The sequence below is a fragment of the Juglans microcarpa x Juglans regia genome, chromosome 7D, assembly GCF_004785595.1.
Source record: "Juglans microcarpa x Juglans regia isolate MS1-56 chromosome 7D, Jm3101_v1.0, whole genome shotgun sequence".
NCBI lineage: Eukaryota > Viridiplantae > Streptophyta > Magnoliopsida > Fagales > Juglandaceae > Juglans > Juglans microcarpa x Juglans regia.
In genome coordinates this window covers 3,788,270-3,814,043 of record NC_054606.1, presented here as the reverse complement: position 1 = coordinate 3,814,043, position 25,774 = coordinate 3,788,270, and the positions used below count along the sequence as shown (strand labels likewise).

General features: G+C 36.9%; 3 protein-coding genes across 4 annotated transcripts; all 3 read left to right on the top strand.

The window, feature by feature from the left end:
• The first annotated feature begins 1,633 nt into the window (after positions 1-1,633).
• Positions 1,634-7,768, top strand: LOC121238648 (calcium-dependent protein kinase 1-like). The gene is made up of 8 exons (XM_041135613.1): positions 1,634-2,136; positions 2,284-3,167; positions 3,945-4,088; positions 4,222-4,374; positions 5,195-5,310; positions 5,499-5,666; positions 6,590-6,814; positions 7,380-7,768. Exons 2-8 carry the CDS (start codon positions 2,387-2,389, stop codon positions 7,503-7,505), a joined length of 1,713 nt encoding a protein of 570 aa, XP_040991547.1. The 5' UTR covers positions 1,634-2,136; positions 2,284-2,386; the 3' UTR covers positions 7,506-7,768.
• A 1,186-nt stretch (positions 7,769-8,954) lies between these two features.
• On the top strand, positions 8,955-20,952 carry LOC121238642 (nuclear pore complex protein NUP1-like). 2 transcript variants are annotated; one of them, XR_005935148.1, is made up of 10 exons: positions 8,955-9,412; positions 10,860-10,927; positions 13,198-13,313; positions 13,612-13,810; positions 13,920-14,215; positions 14,337-14,436; positions 14,526-15,254; positions 15,524-16,059; positions 18,399-20,436; positions 20,817-20,952. XR_005935148.1 is itself a non-coding variant. In XM_041135606.1 (9 exons), exons 1-9 carry the CDS (start codon positions 9,094-9,096, stop codon positions 20,275-20,277), a joined length of 4,242 nt encoding a protein of 1,413 aa, XP_040991540.1. In that variant the 5' UTR covers positions 8,955-9,093; the 3' UTR covers positions 20,278-20,768. The 2 variants fall into 2 exon arrangements, 1 of the variants encoding a protein (XP_040991540.1); XM_041135606.1 differs by lacking the exon at positions 20,817-20,952 and having other exon boundaries at positions 18,399-20,768.
• A 981-nt stretch (positions 20,953-21,933) lies between these two features.
• Positions 21,934-25,399, top strand: LOC121238676 (uncharacterized protein At2g39795, mitochondrial). The gene is made up of 3 exons (XM_041135655.1): positions 21,934-22,223; positions 22,442-22,782; positions 24,878-25,399. Exons 1-3 carry the CDS (start codon positions 22,059-22,061, stop codon positions 25,056-25,058), a joined length of 687 nt encoding a protein of 228 aa, XP_040991589.1. The 5' UTR covers positions 21,934-22,058; the 3' UTR covers positions 25,059-25,399.
• The last annotated feature ends 375 nt before the right edge of the window (positions 25,400-25,774 follow it).

The following is a 25,774-nucleotide window of genomic DNA, read 5'->3' as shown; positions in this document are numbered from 1 at the left end:
AACTAATTCGTGGGGGTTGTTCTGATTGACATAATTTACATCTTTTTAAATAGAGGTCTGGAGTTTGAAAACTCCGTAAAAAAATAAATAGATAAAAAATTGTAGAGTTGTTCTTATGAAAAAACCTAACCATATAGCCAATTACAACTTAATTTATCTTTATTTTTCATCCCCATTGAAAATTGAACAAATCGTTACTAATATTAATAATTTAAAGTGAATCAAATTCAAGCTCATAGACCAAGATTTATTTTTTAAGGTTGAAATAAGATGAAATATTGTTAGAATATTATTTTTTAATATTATTTTTGTTTTAGTATTTGAAAAAGTTGAATTCTTTATTATATTTTATTTACAAATTTAAAAAATTTGTAATGCTGTGATGAGATGAATTAAGATGTTTTTAGTATCCAAACAACGCCCAGGTATATATCAACCTATTTAAAATTAAAAGTAAGTTCAAAACAGCCAAAATTCTTTCGACCAAATGACATAAAGTCTAATTTTCAAATAGAATAATCAAATTCGAACCTCTCATCCTTGTAGAAAAAAGATAAAATATAAAACCATTAATTTCATGAATTACTTTCAAGATTGCATGCATGCCAGGACATCTTTTTTGTCCTTAACCCACCTCTTCTCTCACACGACCGATGCGTACACAACACGAGATGAGACTCAGAAACAAGGAAAGAAAGAGTTGCGGCATGGATTGCGGTGTTCATACACGGAGTCCATAATCCTGACTAACGGCGGCAACACGGTTTTTACTATTCTGATGACAATCGACATGCACGTTGTGTGTAGTTTAAACCCGCGTCATAACGTCATGCATGCTTCCACGTCTCTGCTAACTCAACTGGCCCCTCATTGAGTCATTTTCATACACTCCAGATTCGTTGCTAAAGAACGAGTGCGTTGCTAAAAAACGAGTGCGAAAACAAAACTTGCTTTGGTGAACTTTAGAATCCGTTTTTAACATAAAATAATTTTCAATTCAAATATTAAGTTTTTCATCTAAAAAAAATTCTACTCATCATTCTCACACTACACATAATTTTTTAATTTTGTTTTCTTATTAAATGCGTAGTGTATAGATGATGAGTATAAGAATTTAATTAGTTTAGGGCTCCATTTGAAAGTTAAACTCAGTTGATATTAACCCAGTTTAGTCTAATTTTAAACTAAGTATAACATTCAAACATTCAACTCTCAAATTACTAAATTTATATCAACTCAAAACCTCTTTACACATAGGATTTATTACATTTTTCAATTCAACACCTATTTACACGTATGGGGCGCATTTTCGCAATGAACTTCATTGACATTTCGTGTTATTTTTTATGAGGATTTTCAGATTTATTTGTCCTGATTAATCATCTACACGAGTATTTTATATAATTATCGGATCAGATCAGACATTAAAGTGCCACTTGTGAATAAGATTTTTGATTAGAAAAACATTAGGGTACAAAGACAGGGAAAAATAAAACATAATATAACAAGAAAAACATTAAAACAGTTAAAACCGTCGTTGGGCAAAAAGTTGAGATTGTTGGGTTCAGATAGCCAACGACTTTCCGCAAGACAATCAGCCGAATATCCCGGTTAATTGAAATTAATAGCATTCTAAACGACAAGCTAAAATACAAATAAAGCCTGCATTTGTGCACAGAGACACCCACTAAAAGCCGGCATTACTGTAGTAGTATTAGTCTATTTCTTTTGTCAACATCCCATTCCAGAGACCTGGTAAACCAGAGGTCCCTTTCTTCTCTTTCCCAGCTTCTCGACTTTGTTTACACGTTCCTTACTGTTTGCTCCATTTGGGTTATTCTGGTTTTTGTTGAACATTGAAGAATTTTGATCGGCTTTCAGTTTTTTCGTTGGCTTGACTTGGTTTGTTTTATTACTGACTGGTTCTGAGATCCTAAAATTTAAGGGAAATTACTTCTTTCTGTTTGTTGTTGTAATATTTCTGGATTTCATCTTTGGTCAATAAAGATTTTTGACTTCTTTTGGCCTCTTTGGGTGTCCTTAATTTGTTTATCTTACTGTAACATCATTTGTGCACTTGTTATCTTTGTATGGATGAAGTCGGCAATTGAATACACGATGAAATTTCCAAATTGGGTGAGTAATGCTTCCGTTTTTTATTTTGTTTTTCGTTTTGTACTGATTCATGGTTCTAACACATGCTATATTTCAAGATTGATTTTATTATCTCTATTAAGTTTAGACAAAATTACAAGGGGTGTTTGACTTACATATGTCACCCAGGTCGTTAAGATCAGATCCAACATGTTTGGTGTTAACACATCCAGTGGGATTAGATATTGGTGTTGAAAGCAGGGAGTTTATAAGGAAATCAGTTTAGTGCCATATGGGGAATACTTGTGTCGGACCTAGCATTTCTAAGAATGGTTTCTTCCAATCGGTTTCTGCCGCAATGTGGCGAACCCGGATGCCTGATGATTCGGTTTCTCCTCATACTAATGGAGAAACAGCAAATGAGGCAATGCATCAACCCGAATCGCCTTTGCCGGTCCAAAACAAACCCCCAGAACAAATAACAATTCCAAACTCGGAACCAGTGCAACCTGCAAAAGCCAAGAAGAACCCACCTATGAAGAGGGTGGCTAGTGCAGGTCTTCGTGCTGAGGTGTTGAAGACGAAAACTGGTAATATAAAGGAATTTTTCAGTTTGGGAAAGAAACTAGGACAAGGGCAATTTGGGACAACGTTTCTATGTGTGGAGAAGGCAACAGGGGAAGAATATGCGTGCAAATCTATTGCAAAGAGGAAGTTGATAACAGACGAAGATGTTGAGGATGTGAGAAGGGAAATTCAGATAATGCACCATCTGAAGGGGCATCCAAATGTTATATCTATCAAAGGGGCTTATGAAGATGCAGTGGCTGTTCATGTCGTGATGGAACTATGTGCAGGTGGTGAACTTTTCGATAGGATTATTAAGCGTGGGCATTACACGGAAAGAAAGGCAGCTGAGCTTACTAGAACTATAGTTGGGGTTCTAGAAGCTTGTCATTCACTGGGAGTGATGCATCGTGACCTTAAGCCAGAAAATTTTCTCTTTATCAACAGTAAAGAGGAATCACTTCTCAAAACCATTGACTTTGGGTTATCAATATTCTTTAAACCAGGTAAATTCACATGGCTGTAGTACTTTTGAAAACTATTTGAGTTGCTACTTCAAAGTCTTTCAAAATTTATAGTTGGATGAGATTTCACTAGTTGATGATGAGATCATTCTGTATTAAGGGGCGTGGTATTCTACTTGCTTTCTGTATAAATTATAAAACACCTGCACGACGTTCTTATCTCGCGACTAGTCCAAGTTGCTTGTTTGATCTCTGCAAATTATTTTCAATCACCAATTTCACAGTTTAAACATTACATACAATCCTATTTACATTGATATTCTAAAATCACCAAAATTATGACAATTATAAGTGATGTAATTCATGGTCACAGAAAGTACTGATAAGATAATGATTATTTGTTCCTAGAATTTGGTTAGATGCATTTATAAGTTACTAACCTATTCTTCATGCATGATTTATGTTCGTATATAAATAGGTAGTATATAAATAAGTAGAACATATGACATAATGTTCACTTTAAGCGTTACAGAACACACATTTACTTTTTATTTTTTTTATAAGTAACAGAACACACATTTACATTGCATCAAATATAGTGTAATGATACTACTGCTTTACTTGCTGGTATAAGCACGTTTTCGACTTTTTATACTCATTTTTAAATTTTTGTGAATTGATCGGTTAATTTGCAGTTGAGTGCGTAACTCCTTATAAGCTTATCTGCTCCACCACTCTTTGCTTTGCTTCTTTGATACTTCATAGAACTAGGAGCAATCCATTTGGATTTTCTGATATCTAAGTTTTTTCCCCTTTTAGGTGAAAGATTTTCTGATGTGGTTGGAAGCCCATATTATGTTGCTCCGGAAGTTCTGCGGAAGCATTATGGTCCAGAAGCAGATGTTTGGAGTGCTGGAGTGATTCTGTACATTCTATTATGCGGAGTGCCTCCCTTTTGGGCAGGTAAGAAGCTTGGAATCTGCTAGTTCTTGAAATTTTCCTGTATGGTGTCTGCATATGTGTAAATATGTTCCAAATTTTTGTTAATTTTCCTTTTTTCCCAACATTCCTCTCCATCCTTGTCATGATCACGTAGAAGCGGAACAAGAGATATTTGAACAGGTCCTGCATGGTGATCTTGATTTCTCATCTGACCCATGGCCCAGTATCTCCAACAGTGCAAAAGATTTAGTGACGAAAATGCTTGTTCGAGATCCTAGAAGGCGGCTCACCGCTCATGAAGTTTTGTGTGAGTCTATAATTGCTTTGTATTTTGATTGATTAATTCAGACAAGTAGGCGTTATTTGATTCGTATCTAGGGATGGGGTCAAATACAAACTATTTCTATTGGAATATGCATGTCCCATGGAGTCTCCAAAATTCATCTTTGAATGGTTTCGTTTTGGAGCTTTCATGATCATAGTTTTATTCTTTTTTGCACCAAAAGTAGCCCTGATATCTTCAAATTTTCTTGGACTGTCAATGATACACTCAAAATTTTTATCAATGGAAGTATTAAACTAGAAGAATGCGGTGCTGGCATCAGAAATGAATCTACTTATAAAAAACCTATTAAACTATAATAATGACAAATACTGTGGCTGACTTATATTTTTGTAATGTTTCCCTTCCAAGGTTTTTATTGTGAGCCTTGATGAATGGTATATTGAAGGAAAGATGAGAGTTTCTTCGATGTCATAGTAATGTTGCTTTCTGTATCCTCAATGATGAAACAGAGAGGACTTGTTGTTGAAAGTGAGACGTCTTTCAAAATCTTAACAGATATCTACTACTGATGTGGTTTTATTGTCTTGTAACCCAGGTTTGCTATATGAGACTCCTGCATAGATTAATAGTTCATATGAAATTCCATTCAAAGGATCTTGTCCTTTTCTATCTTGTATTTTCCTTTTTCAAAATTTTAAATTCTTTAAAATGACATGCCATCTGCTTTAGCTGTTTGAACCATCATTATTATTTGTGTATATATAAATCCTATAATATTTATGGAATGTTTCAGGCAAGGGTTTTCTTGTTGTAGCTCATCTACAGTTTAAATTCCTGTCAGGTCATCCCTGGGTTCAAGTTGATGGAGTTGCTCCCGACAAGCCTCTTGATTCTGCAGTTTTAAGTCGCTTGAAGCAATTTTCTGCTATGAACAAGCTCAAGAAAATGGCACTTAGAGTAAGTGTATTGTGAAAGCTGAAGGCTTTTGAATATAAGATCATTGAAAAGCTGAATCGTTAAGAGTTTCTGCGTAAATTAATAATCAGAAACAATACAGTACATAATTCATGTTGAAAATATTGTTTGTATTTTCTTTTAGATAGAGTGACTGATTTTTTTTTTCTCCCTATCTTTGTTCTTTGCAGGTCATTGCAGAGAACTTATCTGAAGAAGAGATAGCTGGCCTAAAAGAAATGTTCAAGATGATTGACACAGACGATAGTGGTCAAATCAGTTTTGAAGAACTGAAGGCTGGTTTGAAAAGATTTGGAGCTAATCTTAAGGAATCTGAAATTTATGATCTGATGCAAGCCGTAAGTATTAGATGAATTTGGATCCAAGTCTTTTCCTAAATGCTTCAAAAGGGTTCCCCTAATTGATATTATGCTATTTTTGGGAAAAGAAAGAAAAAGGTCTATGAGTATAAAATATAAAACCAAAATCCCATGCGCAGGTGTGTGTGTGTGCAGGAGAGAGAGGGAGAGTCATCCTAAACTACCATAATTGACATATTGCACCCCTCCAACTGTCAAACAGTTGCAATGCCTACCCTCCACTACAATCTGACTGTTGGATTGTGTTGCCTCACCTATTTTCACCTAATTAATCGGAGGAGAGTGTTATTTGACAGTCAGTAGTAGTTGGAGGTGCAAGGTGTCAATCTTGGGTAGCTTAGGGTCAAAGTGTAAAGCCCATGTTAGTTGGAGAATGAAAAGTCTATCTTTCCCTAACACATTAAATAAGGCCAGGAGATTCTCATTATTTTCTTTTCCTTTAGTTTTCGGTTTTGGTCACAATGTTTTGGAGGGTCTAAAGTGGCTCTTGATGCCCCACAAGGAAAGGGGTAGAAGACAGTAAAGAAATGTTTCTTTCTCATATTACCGACTACATATCATTATAGAAATGAACTCAAGTGATTATAATGTGGCTCTTTTGATATGTTATTATTACCTGGAGAAGCTTGGTTTAGCCATGGATGATTGGGACGCTGGTTATTATTACCTGGAGGGTATAAACATTCTGTTATTTTATAGATATGAAGACCTCGATGCACTGTATTCTTATAAAACATGGGAGCTTGCATGAGAAACCTCTCTAGTCTTGTTGAAATTGGCAAGATTATGAAAATAGTTTGTGTTTCTGCCTCTGTGGGAATCCCGCATGCTGTCATGAGGCAATGAAATAATGTTGCACTAATGAATCATGTTTTTAATCCACTTACATGACTGAATTGCAGGCAGATATAGATAACAGTGGAACCATTGATTATGGGGAGTTCATTGCTGCAACACTGCATCTGAACAAAATCGAGAGACAAGATCATCTATTTGCAGCTTTTTCGTACTTTGACAAGGATGGAAGTGGTTATATTACTCCTGATGAGCTTCAAAAGGCTTTTGAGGAGTTTGGGATAGAAGATGTTCGCCTTGAAGAAATGATCCAAGAAGTTGATCAGGACAACGTGAGTATTTACTTTAAAATCATACTTCCACGTTTAAGAATGAAAAGTTATCGAAAGATCAATCTCTGTTGCCTTACATGAATAGGTAGTTCGTGTCAAGGATACATTGACCCCTGTTTTAGAATTGGACTCAGCAAAGCATGGCCTAGTTTGCTTAGCGCAGCCACAAGTTGATGCAGTAGTAGCTTGTCCACAACCCTATCCACCTTCTTTATGTTGACTTGCAAGCTTGGAAATAATTTAAGTTGGATTTGACTAATGGTTTTCCACATGAAAATAAGTTAGATGAAGTTAAGGCAGGCCATCCCATCACAGTGATTAGGCATTTGGAGTGGTGGGTTGGGTTGGGTTGAGATAAGGATTTCATTGTTAACTACAAAAGATAGCGAATAAAAAGATTTATCAAGTTTTAGTTTCTGCATGGGCCATTTCTTTGCAGAAATGGTATACTGTTTTAGCCTATCGAGCACATGGCTGCATTTGAGCAATGCCTTTAGCGTTCTGTTCTTCAACAAAATCTCGATTACTAAGCCAAAAAAGAAAATTTTTTATATTAATTTTGCAGGATGGACGCATAGATTACAATGAGTTTGTTGCCATGATGCAAAAAGGAAATGCTGCAGGTGTTGTTGGTAAGAAGGGCCTAGAACATACTTTCAGCATCGGGCTTAAAGAAGCTCTAAGACTATAGTTGCATAGGCAGTGGTGAGATTCTTCATTCTTTCTTCTTTGCTTTCAACCTCTCGAGATTGTACAGTAGGAGCATAGATGCTCATCATCTAAGGAGCACCAAGGCCTTTCTAAAGAGAGACAGAAAACATGATTGAATTTTTTCAGAGTTTCATGTGCAATGACTTTTGCAACTACACCAACCCTTTTAAATTTCAATTGTATTGCATACCATATGGATGACCAAAAATAAAATGTATGTTCCTTTGTATTTTTTGGTATTAATTATTATTATTATTTATGGTGTGTAACCTCACCAAGGTGAGGGCCATTTGGATAGTCATAATTTTGATTTTTTTGACAAATAATTCTTTATATTTATATATATATAGAAAATATGTGTGTAAAGCTATAAAGGGAAAGTGTGGAGAGGGAAAAAGCACCTCACAGCATCGGCTGGTGCTGAATGCTGATTCATATTTGGTAAAATTAGCTTTTGGCTTTCATGGTTTAAATTTGATCAACAACAGTATCATCTTTTTACTAAAATAAAGAAATCTCATATCTGAAATCACCTCTAATTCTACATCCTCAACTCTCTCTCTCTCTCTCTCTCATCATGCATCATCATTCCTCTATCAAATCACCTCTAATTTGATCACCAACAGTTAGTCTATAAGTAAATGGGTGAGCAAAGCATACCCTCTATTTAATTGACATGACAATATTTGATTTGTTGAAGTTGGATGCCCTTCTTTTCTTGAGCACTAAATAGTTTTATTCATCCATTTCTTGTGCATGCCTTTCCACCCCCACCCTTTCTTTTTCTGTCCAGAGTTTTAGGCCTTAAATCGTGTAATAAGGAATCACACGCTCCTCCATCGGCATATGATATATCCCACTCTTATGAGTTTTGAGGGGCCCCCACCATACACGCTCCCAAAGCCAATTATTCCTTCTTCTTGGTTTTTTTTTTTTTTTAATAAATATATATAAAATTAAAAGTCATTATTACAATCATAACAATAGCAAATGTGTGTTACAGATTTTTATAATTTTATTTATCAATTTGTTAAGAAATATGATAATAAAAACGTTTTATATTTTATATTAAAAATGAGTAATGTTACATATAATTATAGAGTACGTGAGTGTCGTACAGTCGTTTTGAAAAAGAACGATATTTACTATTAAAAAATTAAATTTTTTCACTTGAATTTCGTATTTATTTATTTTTTTAAAATAATTACTCGATACTTGTACACTCACAACTGTAACTATAATTTTTCTTTTAAAATAATTTTATAAATTTAATCATAAATAAATAAAAATTTAAACAGGATTATTGAAAATGATAAATTTTGCAAACGTGGGAAATTTCAAATTCATATAAAACAAGCTATTTAAACGAATGGCCAATTATCAAATAAGGGATTATTCGCTCTTCGCCAGTATATCGTATTTTTTCCGAATATCTTATTACTCGTTTCTTTCATTTTCTCACTCCAGGCAATACCGCTTTCCTCTCTCTCTCTCTCTCTTCCCTTTCCTAAATTCTAAACCCTAGCTCTCTCTCTCTCTCTTCCCCCCTCTCTCTCTCTCTCTCTCGTATGGAGACAACGCGCGAAGGTAATCCTTACGACGTCGTTTCGGAAGACGGATTGGGTACGGGCGGCAAGTTTCGGAAGCGGCCATTCCGGAGGACCAACCATGCGACGCCGTACGACCGACCGCCTACGGCCCTGAGGAATCCCAGCATCGCCGGCACCGCCAACAACAACAGCAATGGTTGGCTCTCGCGGCTCGTCGATCCGGCTCAGCGGCTCATCGCCTCCAGTGCCCACCGCATCTTCTCCTCCGTCTTCCGCAAGCGCCTCACTCAGCCGCCGCCCCCACTTCAGCAGCCGCAGACGCAGCCTTCTACTTCAGGTTAGTTTTCCTTGTGTCGCAAGCTATTTCTCGTTATTGGTCGTAGAAATGGAGTTGTTCATTTCGGGGCATGTTGTTAGGGTTTAACGTGGGAGCTAGAGGCTTTCTACTTTATACGGGTTCCTTTTTTTTTTTTTTTTTCTAATATTTATTTGAAGGCATTATTTTTTCAGTTCATATTTAGGTCTCCTTCTTTGAGTGGTACCCGTTTGGTGTTGTGGAAGTAGCTGACTTTGTCTTGGGACCAATGTAGGGTTTCTTCACTCTTCGTAGATATATGTATAGAAAAAATCTATTCATTATCCCATCATCCCATGACGTGGTATTGGATGATAGATTTAAAAGTGAAATGTAATAAATAATTTCTAATCACCTAATGCCACATCATAGGACGATGGAAGGATGATAGAAGTTGAGATGATGAGTAGCATTACTCATGTATATATGCAATTGCGTTGCATTTTGAATTATTTCTCCTTGAACTGAGACTTATTTTTGAAATATTTTATATTTCTGGAAGTCCTGTCCTCTGTTGTCGAAAATTTTGATTTGTACCAATTGCATATGGAAAAGTAGTGAATGTAGTTAATTTGGCTGTCCAAATTCTAGGCATTTTCCACGATATTGAACTAGAAGAAAGGCAATGAATCTTCATAGTTTAGGATATTTAGACTTGAAAATGATTGGTTTAGACCTCTTCTTGGCCCTGATCATCTTGGTGTGTGCACACGCGTGGGAATGAGAGAATTGCGTCTTATAATGCAACTGTGCAATTGTAACGCTTCAAGGGAAGGCCAAGCCATATTTGGGCCACACTCCAAAAAATGGTGCAATTGGAACCCCACTGAATTCATTTTAAAGAGCAAGAACTTCTCATTCTCAAGTAATGTGGGATCCCATAGACCAACTACAATTATCATCAATATGGGGTATCTCAACAATGAAATAGTGGGAAAATTGCCAACTGTAGCCATACTTTCTTAAAGGATCATAGATTTTTTCTCTTATTGATGACCATTATAGTGTTATGTTCTGCATACTGTATATTGTTGGAATTTTCTATGATAGAATGCTAAGGTCAAGTTAAATATTAGAGTTTCTGAAAGCTCACTCACAAGATAAACATGTGAGCCTAATTTTTACTGAAACTTCAACCATAAAATGATAGATTTGCTTTTATTTTTTGCTTAACATGTAGTCCAAGGACCTTATAATTCCAATTTAAAGTGGCGGTCATTGTCTGTTTTTTCCCAAATATTGTTGATTTTCTTTGATTTCAGTCATTCCTTGATGCTTTTTCTGGGAATTGGTTGCTGTAATCTTTTATCTTTTGTATGGTATAATAATGTTATATTCTCTCTTCTTAGTTGCTTTACAATAATGTTTGATTTCTTCTTGGTTGTTGTTATATTGTAACCTCATGCAATATGAATGTAATGTTTTTCAGAAGCGAAGGAGGAAGTAAGGGATAATCACCGGGATGCAAGGGATCAGCACCATGAAGCAGTTGTCACAGTAAGTTAAAATGCTATATATTACTCTTTGCTTGTGATCAGGTTTATTTTTTCACTCAGATGCCATGATTTAATTTTTTGATTTCAGAAAAAAAGTTGTTACAGATAAAATTGTTGCATATTTGAATTTTGCCAATAAGCTTCATTACTAAAAGTTTCTGGTTGGTTGACTTGCTGAAGCCTCTTGGTGTGGTACCAGATATTTGGGACCAAATTCTGCCTTGACAGGTATTTGGTTCTGTAAGTAGTGGAACACAGTTCGTTCCCATTGTCTACCATATAGGTCCTTTGAGCATCAAATGCAACCCTCTTTTTTCTTTTTCCTCTGTACAACGGGGTGCTTTCTCATATATACACCCAATGTACTTGGGTTGCACCACTTTGTGCTCTTAAGAAGATTGAGTTCTTGTTTGGTTACGCAGTTCAGATGAGATGAGATAAGATGTTTTGTTGAAAATTGAATAAAATATTGTTATAATATAATTTTTAATATTATTATTGTTTTGGGATTTGAAAAACTTGAATTGTTTATTATATATTGTGTGAGAGTTTGAGAAAGTTGTAATGATGAGATGAGATGAGATGAGATATGTTTGTGTATCCAAACCGAGCCTGAATTATTTATAAAAAAATCCATGTACTTGAGCTATGCGTATTTCTCTCATCAATAAAATTCTTGTTTACTGATTAAAAAATTATATAATAAGCCCCCAACCAAAAAAAGGGTCACATGGCTCATTCTTATGAGACCCTTCTGTAAAGTAAACTTCTTTTCTGTTTTTCTAATTTTTTTTTTGTTACTATGGTTGTGCAATTAGTTACGGAGTTTACCTTTTTGGAACAAAGTAAAAAGGTAAAGTGGTAAAGAGCATCTTCTGTTTGTTTGTTTGTTTTTTTTTTAAATGTGGGACTGAGGTGTTACAAAGGGTAATCTACAGTTCACATTAGGTGGGGTCAACCTGTTGCTTACATTTTTTTTTTTTTTTTTGATAGGTAATCAAGAAGTTTTATTCATAGAAATAGGCAAAGTCCAAGTACACAGGAAGTATACGTAGGAAACATCTAACCAGAGGTTACAATAGAAAGTAGAAGGTCATGGACCCTTAGCCCGTTACAAACTATGGCCCCCGCCCCATAAAAACAATGACTTGAGAAAGAAAAATTTTAACTCATCCATAGTTCTCTCTTGATCTTCAAAGCTTCTGGCATTTCTCTCCATCCAAATACATCAACACATACATATTGGGGCCATTCTCCAAATTGCCGCTACCTTTGAATTGCCATGGAGTCCTCTCCAGCTTGCTAGGAAATCCACCAATCTAAGAGGCATGACCCAAGACAATCCAATTCTCGAGAAAAAATATCCCACATGAACCTGGCCACCTCACAGTGTAAAAGCAGATGATCTACTGATTCCCCATGCTTCTTACACATACAAACACCAATCCAGCACAGTTACTCGTCGTTTCCTCAGATTCTCTGTAGTAAGGATCTTATCCAAGGAGGCTGTCCAAACAAAAAAGAGCTGTTTTTGAATGAGCTTTCGTCTGCCATATGCTCTTCCACGGGAACTTAGTCATTCCAGGGCTTGTTAGCGCTTGATAAAATGAATTAACAGAGAAGATACCTTTCTTGGAATGGCTCCAGTGCATTGTGTCTCCGGTGACAACCTATTGCTTACATGGGTAGCTGATCTGATATTTGTTTTTTCTCTGGAAGAGATCCTATTGTTTTGTCGGCAGGAGTGTTGGAAGGTTGCTATTGCTGCAAAATGAATCACCATTTATTGTTTAAGCTGGTGTAATGGGTAGCATTTTTTTCTGACTGGTATTTTTTTCCCGGGGAGAGTGGGATAGAAAACGTTAGTTTTCCATCACAGCATGTTTAAGGAAGGATAACTTACAAGGGTTTTGGTACCACTCATGTTACATTATAGATTTCAAATGCATTCTAATTTCTGATTGGGTGGCTCATTACTTTTGGTGAATTATTTATAGTTTGTCTCAATATTGACTGGTTTCTGTTCTTCTGTGATCCATTTGGTCCTGCAGGCTGTATTCTTTAAGTGGAATAATGTAACTTCACATTTAGTAAATATATTGTTGATCTGTAACTTGACATTTAATATATTTAGGTTCAGTAGGCTGATTTTTCCACAGTATCTTTATGTGCCATGTGTATCTTGTTGATGTGTCTGTCTTGTATGTGCATTTCCCTGTAAAGGATTCTCTTGTTGATGTGTCTGTCTTGTATGTGCATTTCCCTGTAAAGGATTCTCCTGGTATGCAACAAAGAGCCACTGATCGTGGTGACAAGCCAAGTAGTAGTTCTGACAGAGGCGGCTTGACTGAGCTTGAGCAAATTTTAAAGCAGAAGACCTTTACCAGGTAATCTTTGTAAAATTAATAGTGGTGTCTTACTCAAAATACTTCCTGATTTGTAGATTTTGTAACCTTGGACCCTTAATAATCTACATCACATCATCATCTGTAAATTTGTGCAATATGTCTTTGTGTTTTATCTAAATATGAGAGATACAATGGAGAAATTCTTTGGTGCTTCGTCTAATTCTGATGCTGTCTAAAATTGGATTTTTATTATCCCTTTTTGGCAGTTAATATTCTTTCATGTCATGCAGATGCATCCCTTTTTTTAATCGTCACATCTTTGATAATTGCTCTGCAGATATGAGATTGATCGTTTGACAGCCTTGTTGCATTCAAAAACTGATGATGTACCTATTGGGCATGAAGAGAAAAAGCCTGAAGTGATTCCATCAGAGCCAGTGATCTCTTCTGATAGAAAGGAGGAATTTCCAATAGCTCAAGCTTTAGAAAATATGATTGGGAGCAGCCTCATTTCAACCCCTGTCATTAGTTCAAGAGTGAGAAAAATTGCTTTTCGGTGTTTGTTTATGATTCCCTAGCTCATAATAAGTAAAGCATCTATTTGCTTGCACTTCTTTCACATGTAGTGGCTAAAAATGTCTTCAGGTCCTTGATGAGGATGTTGCTTCACCTGCAGAGCTTGCAAAAGCTTACATGGGCAGTAGGCCTTCAAAAGTGTCACCATCAATGCTTGGTATTCGCAATCAAGCATATGGGGAAGAGTCCAATATGATAAGCAGTCAACCTTTTCCACCAAAATCGTCCACTATGCCACTTATGCCCCGGTCTCCTGGTAATTCTGGGTATCCTGAAAATGGTTTTACAACACCGAGATCTCGAGGGAAATCTGCAATATACAGCATGGGTCGAACTCCATATTCCAGAGTTCATCCAACCTCTACCCACAAGGTTTACATGCTAGGGGATATAACTCTCTTTATAATGTCAATGTTACTCTAGATTTTCGTTCTTATATTGTTTACTTATAAAAGAATGTTGTTCTTATATCGTTTTTCTCATTTTCCAGGGTGTCGGGCCCATTGTTGCTTATGATGGGCCTTCATCATCATCTCCGGCTGCAGCTGCTTGGGAGCAGAATAAACTTTATGGCTCTAGACAAGGGGTACCCCCACTGATCATTAGATACTTGGTCTATATATGGTGTTCACCACCAAGATCATATCACTGAATATGTCATTTTTCCCTTTGCAGGCTTTGAAACGCAGAAGTTCAGTCTTGTATAATGATATAGGACCTGTTGGTCCTTTACGTAGAATCCGTCATAAACCCAGTCTTTTATCTTCAAGAGGCTTGAGTTTTCCAGTTTCTGATAGTGGAGTCGTTCCTGGTGCTGCTCAATATCCTTCATCTTCAATGCAGAAGCCACTTTTATTGGAAAAGTCTAAGGAGAACTCGACAAAGATGTCGATAGAAAATGGAGATAACAGTGTGCCAGGTACAAGTTTTACCCCTGTTCCAACCAAGTCCAGTGAGATGGCTTCAAAAATATTGGAGCAACTTGAAAAGTTGGTTTCACCAAAAGAGAAATCATCTTACCTCAAGGTAGTTTCTGTGAGGGACAGCTCACCCACTAAGTTGTCGCCATCTATGTTGCATGGAAGAGCTCTCAGAAGCCTGGAGACTGTAGAATCACCTAAATTTCTGGAGAATGTACGAGATAATAGAAAATTGGCTGTATCACTTGACACGTCGTTACCTGATTCTCTAGACACCACTTCTCAAAGGCAAAACAAAGATGAAAATGCCCTTGTGAAGCTTGTTGCTCCTTGTGACAGGTCGGTCTCTGTAGTGAACTGCATAGATTATAAATCTCCAAACAAGGACACCTTGCCCAGTGTCAAGACTACAAATTCTGTCGTGATGAACTTTGTCACCCTTCCTCTGCAAAAGAAACAGGCTTTTCAGATGAGTGCACATGAGGTATGTGTTTTTTGTCATTTATCTTTTGGTCTGTGTATGGTCGAGTATTGTTTGATAAATGTATGGTCAAGTGGCTTCTTCTACCATCCTGTCAGATATGAATCAAATGCTTAATATGTTATCAAACTTATGGTTATTGATGAGGTTACGAATACAAATTATATAGTTTCTTACATTGGCACTATCGGTTTTTACACCCTTCAGAGGTTTCTAATGCATCACTTTCATGAACCATCAAAAAGATTTACTGCTATGGATCTGCTTTGTAGGATTATTTTGAGCTGGATGATGACTCTCCTGATGGGGCAGCACTTGTTAAAGAGAGAGAAAAGGTTGATGTTTCTGTGGTGGTGAGTGAGATTCACGATGCTAAAGCTGTAACACTGGAGGAGCCTCCATCTCTGACAGGATTTAAGCCCCCTTCAAGTTCTGAATTGAACCAAAAAAATAATTTGGTATCTTCTGATGGGCCTGTAGTTGCTGAAAAGAGTACTGGCTTTGCCTTTCCAAATGCCACTTTTACTAACACGGCTGTCCAACCGTCACTAGTGACACAGCCAATCTTGACATCTGATAAATCTGTGTCACCAGAGCAATTAAATGTTGCACCTCCAATGTATGGCTTGGAAGGTAAAGTTGCTTCATCCAAGGAACCAAATGCTACGTCCCGAGGTGTTAGCTTTTTATCTGTTTCAAGTGCTGACAATGTTCCGAAGTTTATATTTGCTTCCTCGTCTTCAGCTAGTGAATCCACTAGTCTCAAATTCGGTGTTTGTTCTGGTCAAAAACCAGAAATCTCAAACAGGTATGTATATCTGTTAGTACTAACCATGTGAAAGGTTTTTTCTAAAACTGGTTTCTCCTTTTTTTGTGATTTTTTTAAGTAAGGGGGGAGGGGCGCTTGTCTTGTTTGTGTGATTTTGTATTTTTTTAATTTTTGTTAGAAGGGAATTCCTTATTACTGGAGCATATGGTAAAAATAGGTAGGGATTTTTCGAAGTTCTTTAGGACACAGATTCAAGAGTAGAAAGATATAGTTCTTACATCTGAGGGGAATGGGTTGAAATCTCTTTTAGTTACTTTTGGAGTATCCAAGGACCCTTGAGGTTGATTTTTGACCCATTTTAGTAGGCAGCATCAGTAGTTTTCCTTTTGTAAGTGCTGTTGAGACCAATGCAAGATTGCCGTCTCCATGATTAGTTAAGAATTTTACCATAACCATGTAGGGCTATGAATGTATGGTGATAATTCCCCTTGGTTTATTGGACTGGGGGAATTTCCTGTGTCCGAAACTCCGCATTCACACTCTTGGGGCCATCAAACTGGGGGACTCTCTTTTAATTACACAAGGTGCACTTGTGGGAAACTTTTTGCCGAGGGCCTGTCCACCCCCAGGGTTAGTCGAGACTTTGTTTCCAGATACCTAGTGCCAATAAAAAAATCCCCCTTGGTTAAAATAATTTCATTGGATCTCATTTGGCTTTGATACTGGTTTGTATGATTATATGTGCAGCAGTTATAGAGTAGGATTCATAGATTTTTTATTTTGAAAGGAAAGATCATGCAATTAAAATCTGCCACCAAGGTTCTGGGATATAATTGAGACCTTTGCAGTTTTGCCCAGTCTCTGATTATTTTTAAAAATTTTCTATATCAATTTATTGTGTTGAGATTTATTTAAAAAAAAAAAAAGGTCTAGGAATTATCAATTTTTAGGCAGTGGTCATCGCTGGAAGTTCTGAGTTGAAAGCTACTCTTATGTTTCATATCCAGTATAACCATGAGTTGGTTATGAAATTATTCAAGAACTACTTCCATTCATGCAAAGTTTTAATTTGAGTGTTAACTTTGGGTCTTATGTGTTAGTTGCCAATACTGAAGACATCCCGGATGTTGAGACAGCATTTTTTATTTCAAACTATGAGCTATGCCCCAAAGCTGTGTTGCCTTTCACAAGCAAACATTTCAAGAATGTCCATGGTTGTATGTTTAAAAATTGAAAAATATTTGTAATATTTTCTGAGCTTTAACTCAAAGGCATCTTCTCTCCTTGGTACGAAAGGAGTTGATGCGAGCTTGTGGGTTCAAGACCCATAGGGTCTGTAAGTTAAATTTAGGGAAAAAGAGGAGGTTGCGCTATTAATTGCTTAGAGTATATATTTTTTTTGTAAGTATAATTGCTTAGGGTATATAAATTTTGTTTACCGATAAAAAATTGTTTAGATTATATGAAGATAAATTCTTTGTAGGCAAGACCTATATGCATGTGAAGCGTTTAATTTTTCAATAGCAGTTCAGTTTTTATATCCTTTGGAGCTTATGGGGTATGAAATGCATTACGTAGTGCAAGTGTTTTCACTGCTGCTTTAGGCCTGGTTTGGATAGATAGATGTTTCCATCTCATCTCAATATCCAAACATCACAAACACAAACACTTTTCAATTTCAAATATTCAATTTTTTCATCTAATCATTATCTAATTCTTACAACTTTCCTAAACTTCAAAACAAAACACAAAAACAATTCAACCTTTTCAAATCCCAAAATTATATTTAAAAAAAATTATTCTAACAATATTTTAATTTTATAATATTTTTATTCAACTTTTTCTTTCTCCTTTCCCAAAATTCCTTAAAACGTTTTAACTCAAACATTTTCTAACTCAATTCATCTCATCTAATCTCAACTAACTATCCAAACCAGGCCTTAATTGTAATGCATATTTACAATCATCTAGTTTAGTGGTGCCTCGACATATTCCATTGATTGAGTTATCATATCCGTTGGAACTTGGGATACAGGTTGCATTAGTTACTTCTTCGATTTGTGAGGCCTTCTATGCAGTTTTCTCTTCATCAATTTTACTCCCTAAGTCAAAGCCTGGTGTCTAAAACATTATAGAGTAATGCTAGCTAGATATAAGCCCTAGACGTGCAAGCCCTTTGAACAAAAAAGTGGGACCCACCAGAAAAAATTCTTGTGTGGGGTCCGACATTTTTTAATGGGCATGCATGCCCGGGGCTTTCACAAATCATTTCCCAAAACTTACGTTTGACTTCTTAGATTTAGAGCTAGTAGTTTTACATTGAGTACATGATCTTTCATGAACCTGAACTTGGAATTCTTTTGCATCTTCATGTGCAGCTTTTTAACTGTTGGTGCAACCAATTCTGTACCAAAAGTACCTGAATTGGATAAAGCTGATAATAAGAATAATTCAGATGCTGGAGTCACTTCTAGGACAGCAGAAATTGCCCTTCCATCTGCTGCATCATCACCAATGGCTACTTCTAGTATTGGTGCCAATGTCACTGCCAATAATTCTTCCTTAAATAATGGGTCTCTTGCTTCAAGCCCTTCTTCATTCTCTTCCCCCGTTCCACCTCTTGTTTTTAATAATGTTTTCAGTCAGAATTCATCCAATAGCTCTACACTCACTGTTACTTCCACCAGCGGCGACAACAGCAGCGCCACACCCACCACTGCCTTAACATCCATTAATGGCAGTGTCAGTCTTTCTACTTCGGCTGTAGCAGCACCTTCATTCTCGGCAACTCCTATTTTTAAATTCGGATCCACTGGTCCACTAACTTCAGCGTCACCAGTAAAAGATACTTCGGGAGTAGAATCAGAAGCAGCCAAGACGAGGCCAGAGACCAGCTTTGGCAATCTCAAGAGCTCTCCCTTTGTTGGCACGTCTGCTGCAAATGCCAGTTCAGGGAGTAGCATTTTTTCTTTTGGTGCTGCAGCCACTACTTCAACAGCTAATAATCAATCAGGTTCTTCTGTTTTTGGCACTGGCAGTGAATCTGTGCAAAGTGCAAAGGCATCACTTGATGGGACAGGGGTTTCATCTCTTACCAACAGCATGCCCGTGCAATTCAGTTCATCTGCGCCCTCGTTTGGATTGGCTGGGAATACAGTTTTCTCTTCTGGTAGTTCCCTGTTTTCTGCTTCTACTACTGCTAAACTTTTCAGTTCAGATTCTGCTTCCTCTCCTGAGGTAAACTCCAGTAGTGCCATAGATGGTTCTACTTCAAGCTTGTTTGGTTCCAGTTGGCCGCCTACGAAGCCTCCTATTTTTGGTTCAGCAATTAACTCTATATCCTCAGCTGGTTCGTCCTTCTCAGCATCAACAGCTTCTGTTGCTGCAACTACAACCCCCTCAACTGGCTTTTCCTTCCCAGCATCTACAGCTTCTGTTCCTGCAACTACGTTACCCTCATCTGTGTTTTCCTTCCCAGCATCTACAGCTTCTGTTCCTGCTACTACATCACCCTCGACTGGGTTTTCTTTTGTAGCATCTACAGCTTCGGCTGCTGCTAAATCATCCTCAACGGTGCTTCCCTTCACAGCTGCTGCAGCAGCTACATCTCCCTTTACTGGGTTTTCATTTGCAGCATCTACTGCATTTGCGGCATCTACAGCTTCGGCTGCTGCTAAATCATCCTCAACGATGCTTCCCTTCACAGCTGCTGCAGCAGCTACATCTCCCTTGACTGGGTTTTCATTTGCAGCATCTACTGCATTTGCGGCATCTACACCTTCTGCTTCTGTTACTGGCAGTGCACCTGTTGTATTTGGATCGTCTATTGGTGCATCATCTGGCCCCACTTTCTCATTCACTTCGGCTATGGCTGTTCCCTCATCACAGCCTGTCTTTGGTAACACTAATTCAGGCTTCACATTTAATTCAGCTTCCTCAGGAAATAATGATCAAATGAATATGGAGGACAGCATGGCGGAGGATACCTTTCAAGCACCCACGCCTACAGTTCCAGTATTTGGTCAACCTCTCGTCTCACCTCCTCAATCCAGCTTTGTGGTTGGTTCAACAACTCCATCAGCACCCAATAATCCATTTCAATTTGGAGCCCAACAGAGCTCAGCCACCTCACAGAACCAGCCTCCATTTCAGGCTACAAACAGTTTAGGAGGGAGCTTCTCAGTGGGTGCTGGTGGCGGGGACAAGTCAGGTCGAAAAATTATCCGAGTTAATCGCAACAAGACTCGGAAGAAGTAAATGCAGGGACCATTACAGACGACCGGTTTCCTTGTCAGGGGCTACATTTGCAACTGATGGGCAAATAATTATATAATGGTAAAAGGTCAACAGCTAGACACTGGCGTTTCTGCTGGTCACCTGGATTTGATTGGTGCCGGCAAAAGATAAATGAGCCTGGTAAGTTGCAAAATCTGATGATGCTCTCTACCCGCACACAATTGTTCTTGTATGCATGGTTGCGATGCCAGTCATCAAGTATTCACAATTTTGTATCATTCCTAGTTAATCTGAGAAGATCTGTGCTGTACTAGTTTTAGTCTTCCATAGGATTTTGAGGTTGGCAACTATCTATGCCTTTGATGGTGATATGTGTACTCTTATTTGTAAGATAAATAGAGAAGGGCCTGAATCTGTTCAAGGAAACAGATTTAGATTGCTCTCGATATGACTTCTCTTGGCCGAATATGTGACTGGGGCTACTTTATGTGGCCATATATATATTTTTTTTATGAGTTTTAATATGCTTATATCAATCAATGGAAAGAGGCAATTTGCAGGTTGATTGAAGTGGGAAGTGGCAAGAATTTTACAGGCGACTGCAAGGATTGTTACTGTATTAGTTTTGTCCATGAAGTGGTGGTTGATAATTAATCTGTACTTTCTGATTTACATACATATATACATTTCATAAAAGCTGGATCTAGAATAACATCTGTGCACGTGCCCGTGGTGCATAAAAGCTTCCCTTGAAGCCTAACGAAAAGGTCTACAGAAATTCAAACTGGATCTTTCTTTATTGAGAAATAGTTGCACGGTAGAGAAATGATTGGTGCAACGCGTAAGCGTTATTTTATCATTTTGAAAATATATATATATATATATATATATATATATATATATACACGCGAGATTTACGTAAAAAAAAGATTTAAGTTTTTTATAGTAGGTTTTACTCTTTTTTAAAACGATTATATGATATTTACGTACTTTACGACTGTATATAATATTACTAATTCTCTAATAATTTTTTTATTCTACAGTTTTCTTAGCTAAATTTTTTGCCCTCTTCTAACATTACCATTTTTGTCAACTTTTTTCTCTTACTTTTTGATATATTTTCCTATTGAGTAAGATTTTTACATTTTTTTTTTAACTTTTTCTATTTTTAAATTTACATTCTTTACGTCTCTTTAGGGTATAGTTTTTTTTTTTAAAAAAAAAAAATAATTAAGTCAAATTCTTTAACTTCATCAAATTTAGGATTTTTATGATACTAATTTTTTTTAGGGGACTTTCTGTAGTTTCCCTAACAATACCTTTTATTTTGTTTGAGAATATTTGCATACATATCGGATGCACAAGTTCTATACACTTTTTACCAAAAAAAAAGAAGGTAAATATAGAGTTTATATGAAAAAAATTATTTTTTTATTTAAGGAAGTGCACTCATTAGCATTACTCTTTTTGTTTTTATTAAAGACTAATTCTAAATACAGTTTTAGATAATATAAATTTTGTACGCTCCCTTTTAAAAAAAATTAGATGTTTCATTAAAAAAAAAAATAATTTTTTTTATATAAATATCAGATTTATCTTTTTTTTTTTTTTTGAAAAAAACGCAACATTGTAAATATAATTCCTCTTTAATTTTCTGAACCGGATCGGTGGAGCCTTTGCACGTGGCCTTACCTTGATACCCAAGCTCGAGCCGCTCCTGCCTGGGACACTACTTATTTTGCGACTGGGGAAGCTCCGAACTCCATTTTGTGTGCAGCAAGACACCGAACAGTTTACGGGCAATGTGGAGGAAAGTACTGGCAGCCGCAACCGGCAGTGTACTTCACCACCCATGGCGCACAATAGCTTGCCGTCACTCAACCAACGTCTCCTCCGCCGTCAACTCCATGCTCCTCCGCTCCCTCAAAGATCACTACCTGGAAGTCTCCAAGATGTCCCCTCCCACTGTAATAACCCCTATCAATCTCGCTCAATTATATTTACATACATATAGACCCTCTCTCAGGGTAGGGCTTTAGAAAGAGGCTTTAGTAGGGTTTTAGAGATGTGGCGTTCCTTCTTTTTAAAACCCATTTCTATATGGATACAATGAAATGTTAGTTGAGTTTATGTAGGTTACGTGGACTGGTTTTAATTGTTGTGAAATCTGAAATTTGCGACACAGAAGGTGAGCCCTCCCTCGCCGTTCACTATCGTGAAAGGCGCGCTGGACGGCAGTGGTCCTGTCCTCAAGCGGAGCTATGGCGACCACGAAGAAATTAGCATTTCCGTGATGCGATTGGCTAATATAATCCCCGGTGGCGCTGGCGAAGATGATGGGGATGATAGCATTAATCAGTTGTTTCTTCACGTGGACGTGTCGAAGCCAGGGCAGCAGGATTCTTTGCACCTTCTGTGCGGGTTGTATCCAGACGCATTGGGAATTCACTCCATTTCGATGCGGCCCAAGGCTGAGAGCTCAGGGTTCCTCATCCTTCCGTCTCAGTACAATGGGCCGGTTTTCGAGTGAGTAAAAACTCATTCCTTTTTCAATCTGTTCTTGTTTTTTCTTTTTTTATATGGAGCAATTTACCTTGTTGGCATTCTCATGATAGGATCTTTTTAAAATGACAAGTACTAGAAGCGAAACTTCTTTTAATTAAGATGAGTCGACATAATTAAAATTTAGCGATAGAATTATCTGGGGTTATTTTTGGGTGGGAGAGCCGAAGGCAGCGTAATGTTTTCAATGGTGCAGTATAGCAGTTTCAACTTAAAACTCTCTTGATTAAGAGCAGGGAGTGATTCCTTCACATCGGTATGGAGAATCTGTTGATTTTAACCAATTCAGTGAGGAAGTTCTCTAGAGGCTTGAGCGATCATATTAACAATGCTTAAGAAATTGCATGTAACTGAATTGATACTAGTCATATGCATGATGTCCAAACAGATATTTTGTGGAGCCGATTCTCGATAGGTTCCCTTGTATAGATTGCCTTAAATCTTTGAGTTTCATGTTTGTTATATGTTTATTTGATTTGTTTCCAAAAAGTAAGATTTGCCGTTAGCTACTGTTGGTAACAAGGCCCTATGGGTCCAGGACTATGTTCTTGAGGTTCAAATAAAGTTAAGGACTCGTTAGTTAGTTTTTGTCTTGGGTAAGTATAGTTTATATTTTTAAATTGGATTGAGCTCGAGGAAGAGGGTATATGGAGTGAAGATATCTTGTTAGGATGAGGGATTGAAGGAAGGTACCACTTAATGGTGCAAAATCTGACTATAAGACTTGGGAGGGTGTACTTGGGCTATGCCATTTGTGTTCTTGAATAAAATCTTCATCAACTTATGAGAAAAATGGGGGACATCTCTTTAATTTCCCTTGATTGCTAAACTTTGTCCATCTTTTGCAGCTATGGTGATGTTTGTAGGGTAGCTAGTAGTGAGCTATGAAAGGACAGATAAAGACTTGAAACTGCGTTTGCTTTAAAAGAGGATAGACCTGGGATTTTGTTCTAGAAACTCACCAGAAAGTATTGTCACTTTTCTTTTCTTTTCATTTTTAAGATAAGTTATACATGAGTCCGGTGGAGGGGGTGTCATTTGAGTTAAGAGTTCATTGGTAAGAATTATTATCATGTTTAGCAGTTGCTTGATAAAACTGATTTCGGTTGAGAACAATGTCTAAATTTTTTCAAAACATGGGAAACAGGCTCTCTTTTCATTTGGTGGAAACATTGTTGAGATGTGTCTGAAAAATATATTACTTTTGGAGTTGGGATTATCTTTTAAGGAGGCCTAAAGGGGGTAAATCTCTTCCACAAAGGATGTTCACAAAAGATAGACCAAAAGGCCCATTAAGCCTGCAAGATAAAAGGGTCTAAAAAAGTGTATGATCAGAAAGTCTTGTACAACCATGTGGCATGGATATTTCAAGAAGCAAACCATACTCTTATTGCATATGTTTTTTATTATTGTAAGTAAACTCTTATTGCATATGTATTGGAAGATAGTTGAATATATCAAATGTTTCCTTGGGTATGCAATAATAATGTGTGCAGTATTTTTAACTATATTTGTAACTTCTTAAACATTATCTATACTTTCACCTATTCTCTTAAATTAGCATCGGATGATGCCATTGTTCTTTGGACTAGATCTCATCTTCTCATTCCATAACCAAGGGTTGAGGGTGAGGTCATTGGTTCAGTTTCATTCGGGTGTGTGAGTGTTTTTACCTTGCCTATCAAGAAACTTTGTATTGGGTGGTCTTTGCGCTATGAGATATGACCACATTCAGTATGGAGTTGCTATAAATGTAACGCAAATGGTAAAGAAATAATATGATGTATGTTTCGACTAACATATGAATTATGCATGCATGCTTGCTTGCTTGATTTAACATTCTTCATTTTCTATTTGAAAAAAAAAACATTTTTCATTTTCTATTTCATTGAAGTGGCTCAAAGGGATCCGTGAAATGGTTGGTCTTGTACAATTCATGGTCCTTGCATGTTCTAACATCAAATATATTTGTTTTGGTTGAGTTTTCTGTCAAATTAGTATCCCCACGTGTTGTCAAATTTATCTATGTTTGGCCTGAAATGTTTGTTAATATTGACAGAGACCTTGATGAAAGGATGCGAGATGCACTCCACAGTTACATAGAAGAGCGAGGAATAAATGAGGATCTCTTTCCTTTTCTTCAAGCATGGCTTTATGTGAAGGATCACCGGAACCTCATGCGTTGGTTCAAATCAGTTGGCACATTCATTAATGAAAACAAGTCGGCCAAAGATAGTTAAGATAAAGTGGTTTCAATGTCCAAATTAGTCATGTGTCCTATTTGTTAAGTGGTGCATGCTATATTTAAAAGAAATAGTTTTGTAAGACAACTGCGGGGATTCTACTCTAACGCCATGGATGGACCAGGCCAGATATAGTGTCCTTCAATTCTCAAGTTATTTACATATCATTAATGCAGTTAGTTGAGTCCACTAGTCTTTTTTTTTTTTCTTTGATAAGTAAGTCCACTAGTCTTTTGGGACCATGGATTTGCTCACTTGTTCATTGTTTCCATTTTTGACTTACCGAATAGCTGAAGCTACGACTCCATGAATGGCACTCATCATCACTATTTCTGATATCCAATTGCTTTGCCTCCTGAAATCGCATCCTTTCATGGGATTCAAAAGGATATACTTCTAGATAGCTTAATGCAATCAATCTGTACCTCCAAATGCTATGTAGGATTGAAACTTTTGATTTTTTTTTATGATGCATAACAGTTTCCACAGGTGTGATGGGGGGTTGCAAATGCAATTCTAATATGGGCAACACATGGTTGATTGACCGTTGACTTATGGGTTTCTGTATCATACTAATTTATATTATTATATTAGATACCTAATCCAACTGGATATGATATGGTGGATACAATGTGTAAGGGTTAAAGTCAACGATTTTCCTTTATATTTGTTTCTTTTCTGAGTAATATCATACAAAACACTCTCATCCTATT

What these genes read in the sequence shown, in the direction of transcription:
- LOC121238648 (XM_041135613.1), top strand. Translation starts at nt 2,387, where the DNA reads ATGGGGAATACTTGTGTCGGACCTAGCATTTCTAAGAATGGTTTCTTC. An exon ending in AGTGCCTCCCTTTTGGGCAG is followed by an intron (nt 4,089 to 4,221) that starts GTAAGAAGCTTG and finishes ATGATCACGTAG; the next exon opens with AAGCGGAACAAGAGATATTT. An exon ending in TCAAGAAAATGGCACTTAGA is followed by an intron (nt 5,311 to 5,498) that starts GTAAGTGTATTG and finishes TGTTCTTTGCAG; the next exon opens with GTCATTGCAGAGAACTTATC.
- LOC121238642 (XM_041135606.1), top strand. Translation starts at nt 9,094, where the DNA reads ATGGAGACAACGCGCGAAGGTAATCCTTACGACGTCGTTTCGGAAGAC. An exon ending in CCCCTGTCATTAGTTCAAGA is followed by an intron (nt 13,811 to 13,919) that starts GTGAGAAAAATT and finishes AAATGTCTTCAG; the next exon opens with GTCCTTGATGAGGATGTTGC. An exon ending in AAACCAGAAATCTCAAACAG is followed by an intron (nt 16,060 to 18,398) that starts GTATGTATATCT and finishes CTTCATGTGCAG; the next exon opens with CTTTTTAACTGTTGGTGCAA.
- LOC121238676 (XM_041135655.1), top strand. Translation starts at nt 22,059, where the DNA reads ATGTGGAGGAAAGTACTGGCAGCCGCAACCGGCAGTGTACTTCACCAC. An exon ending in CCAAGATGTCCCCTCCCACT is followed by an intron (nt 22,224 to 22,441) that starts GTAATAACCCCT and finishes TTTGCGACACAG; the next exon opens with AAGGTGAGCCCTCCCTCGCC. An exon ending in TACAATGGGCCGGTTTTCGA is followed by an intron (nt 22,783 to 24,877) that starts GTGAGTAAAAAC and finishes TAATATTGACAG; the next exon opens with AGACCTTGATGAAAGGATGC.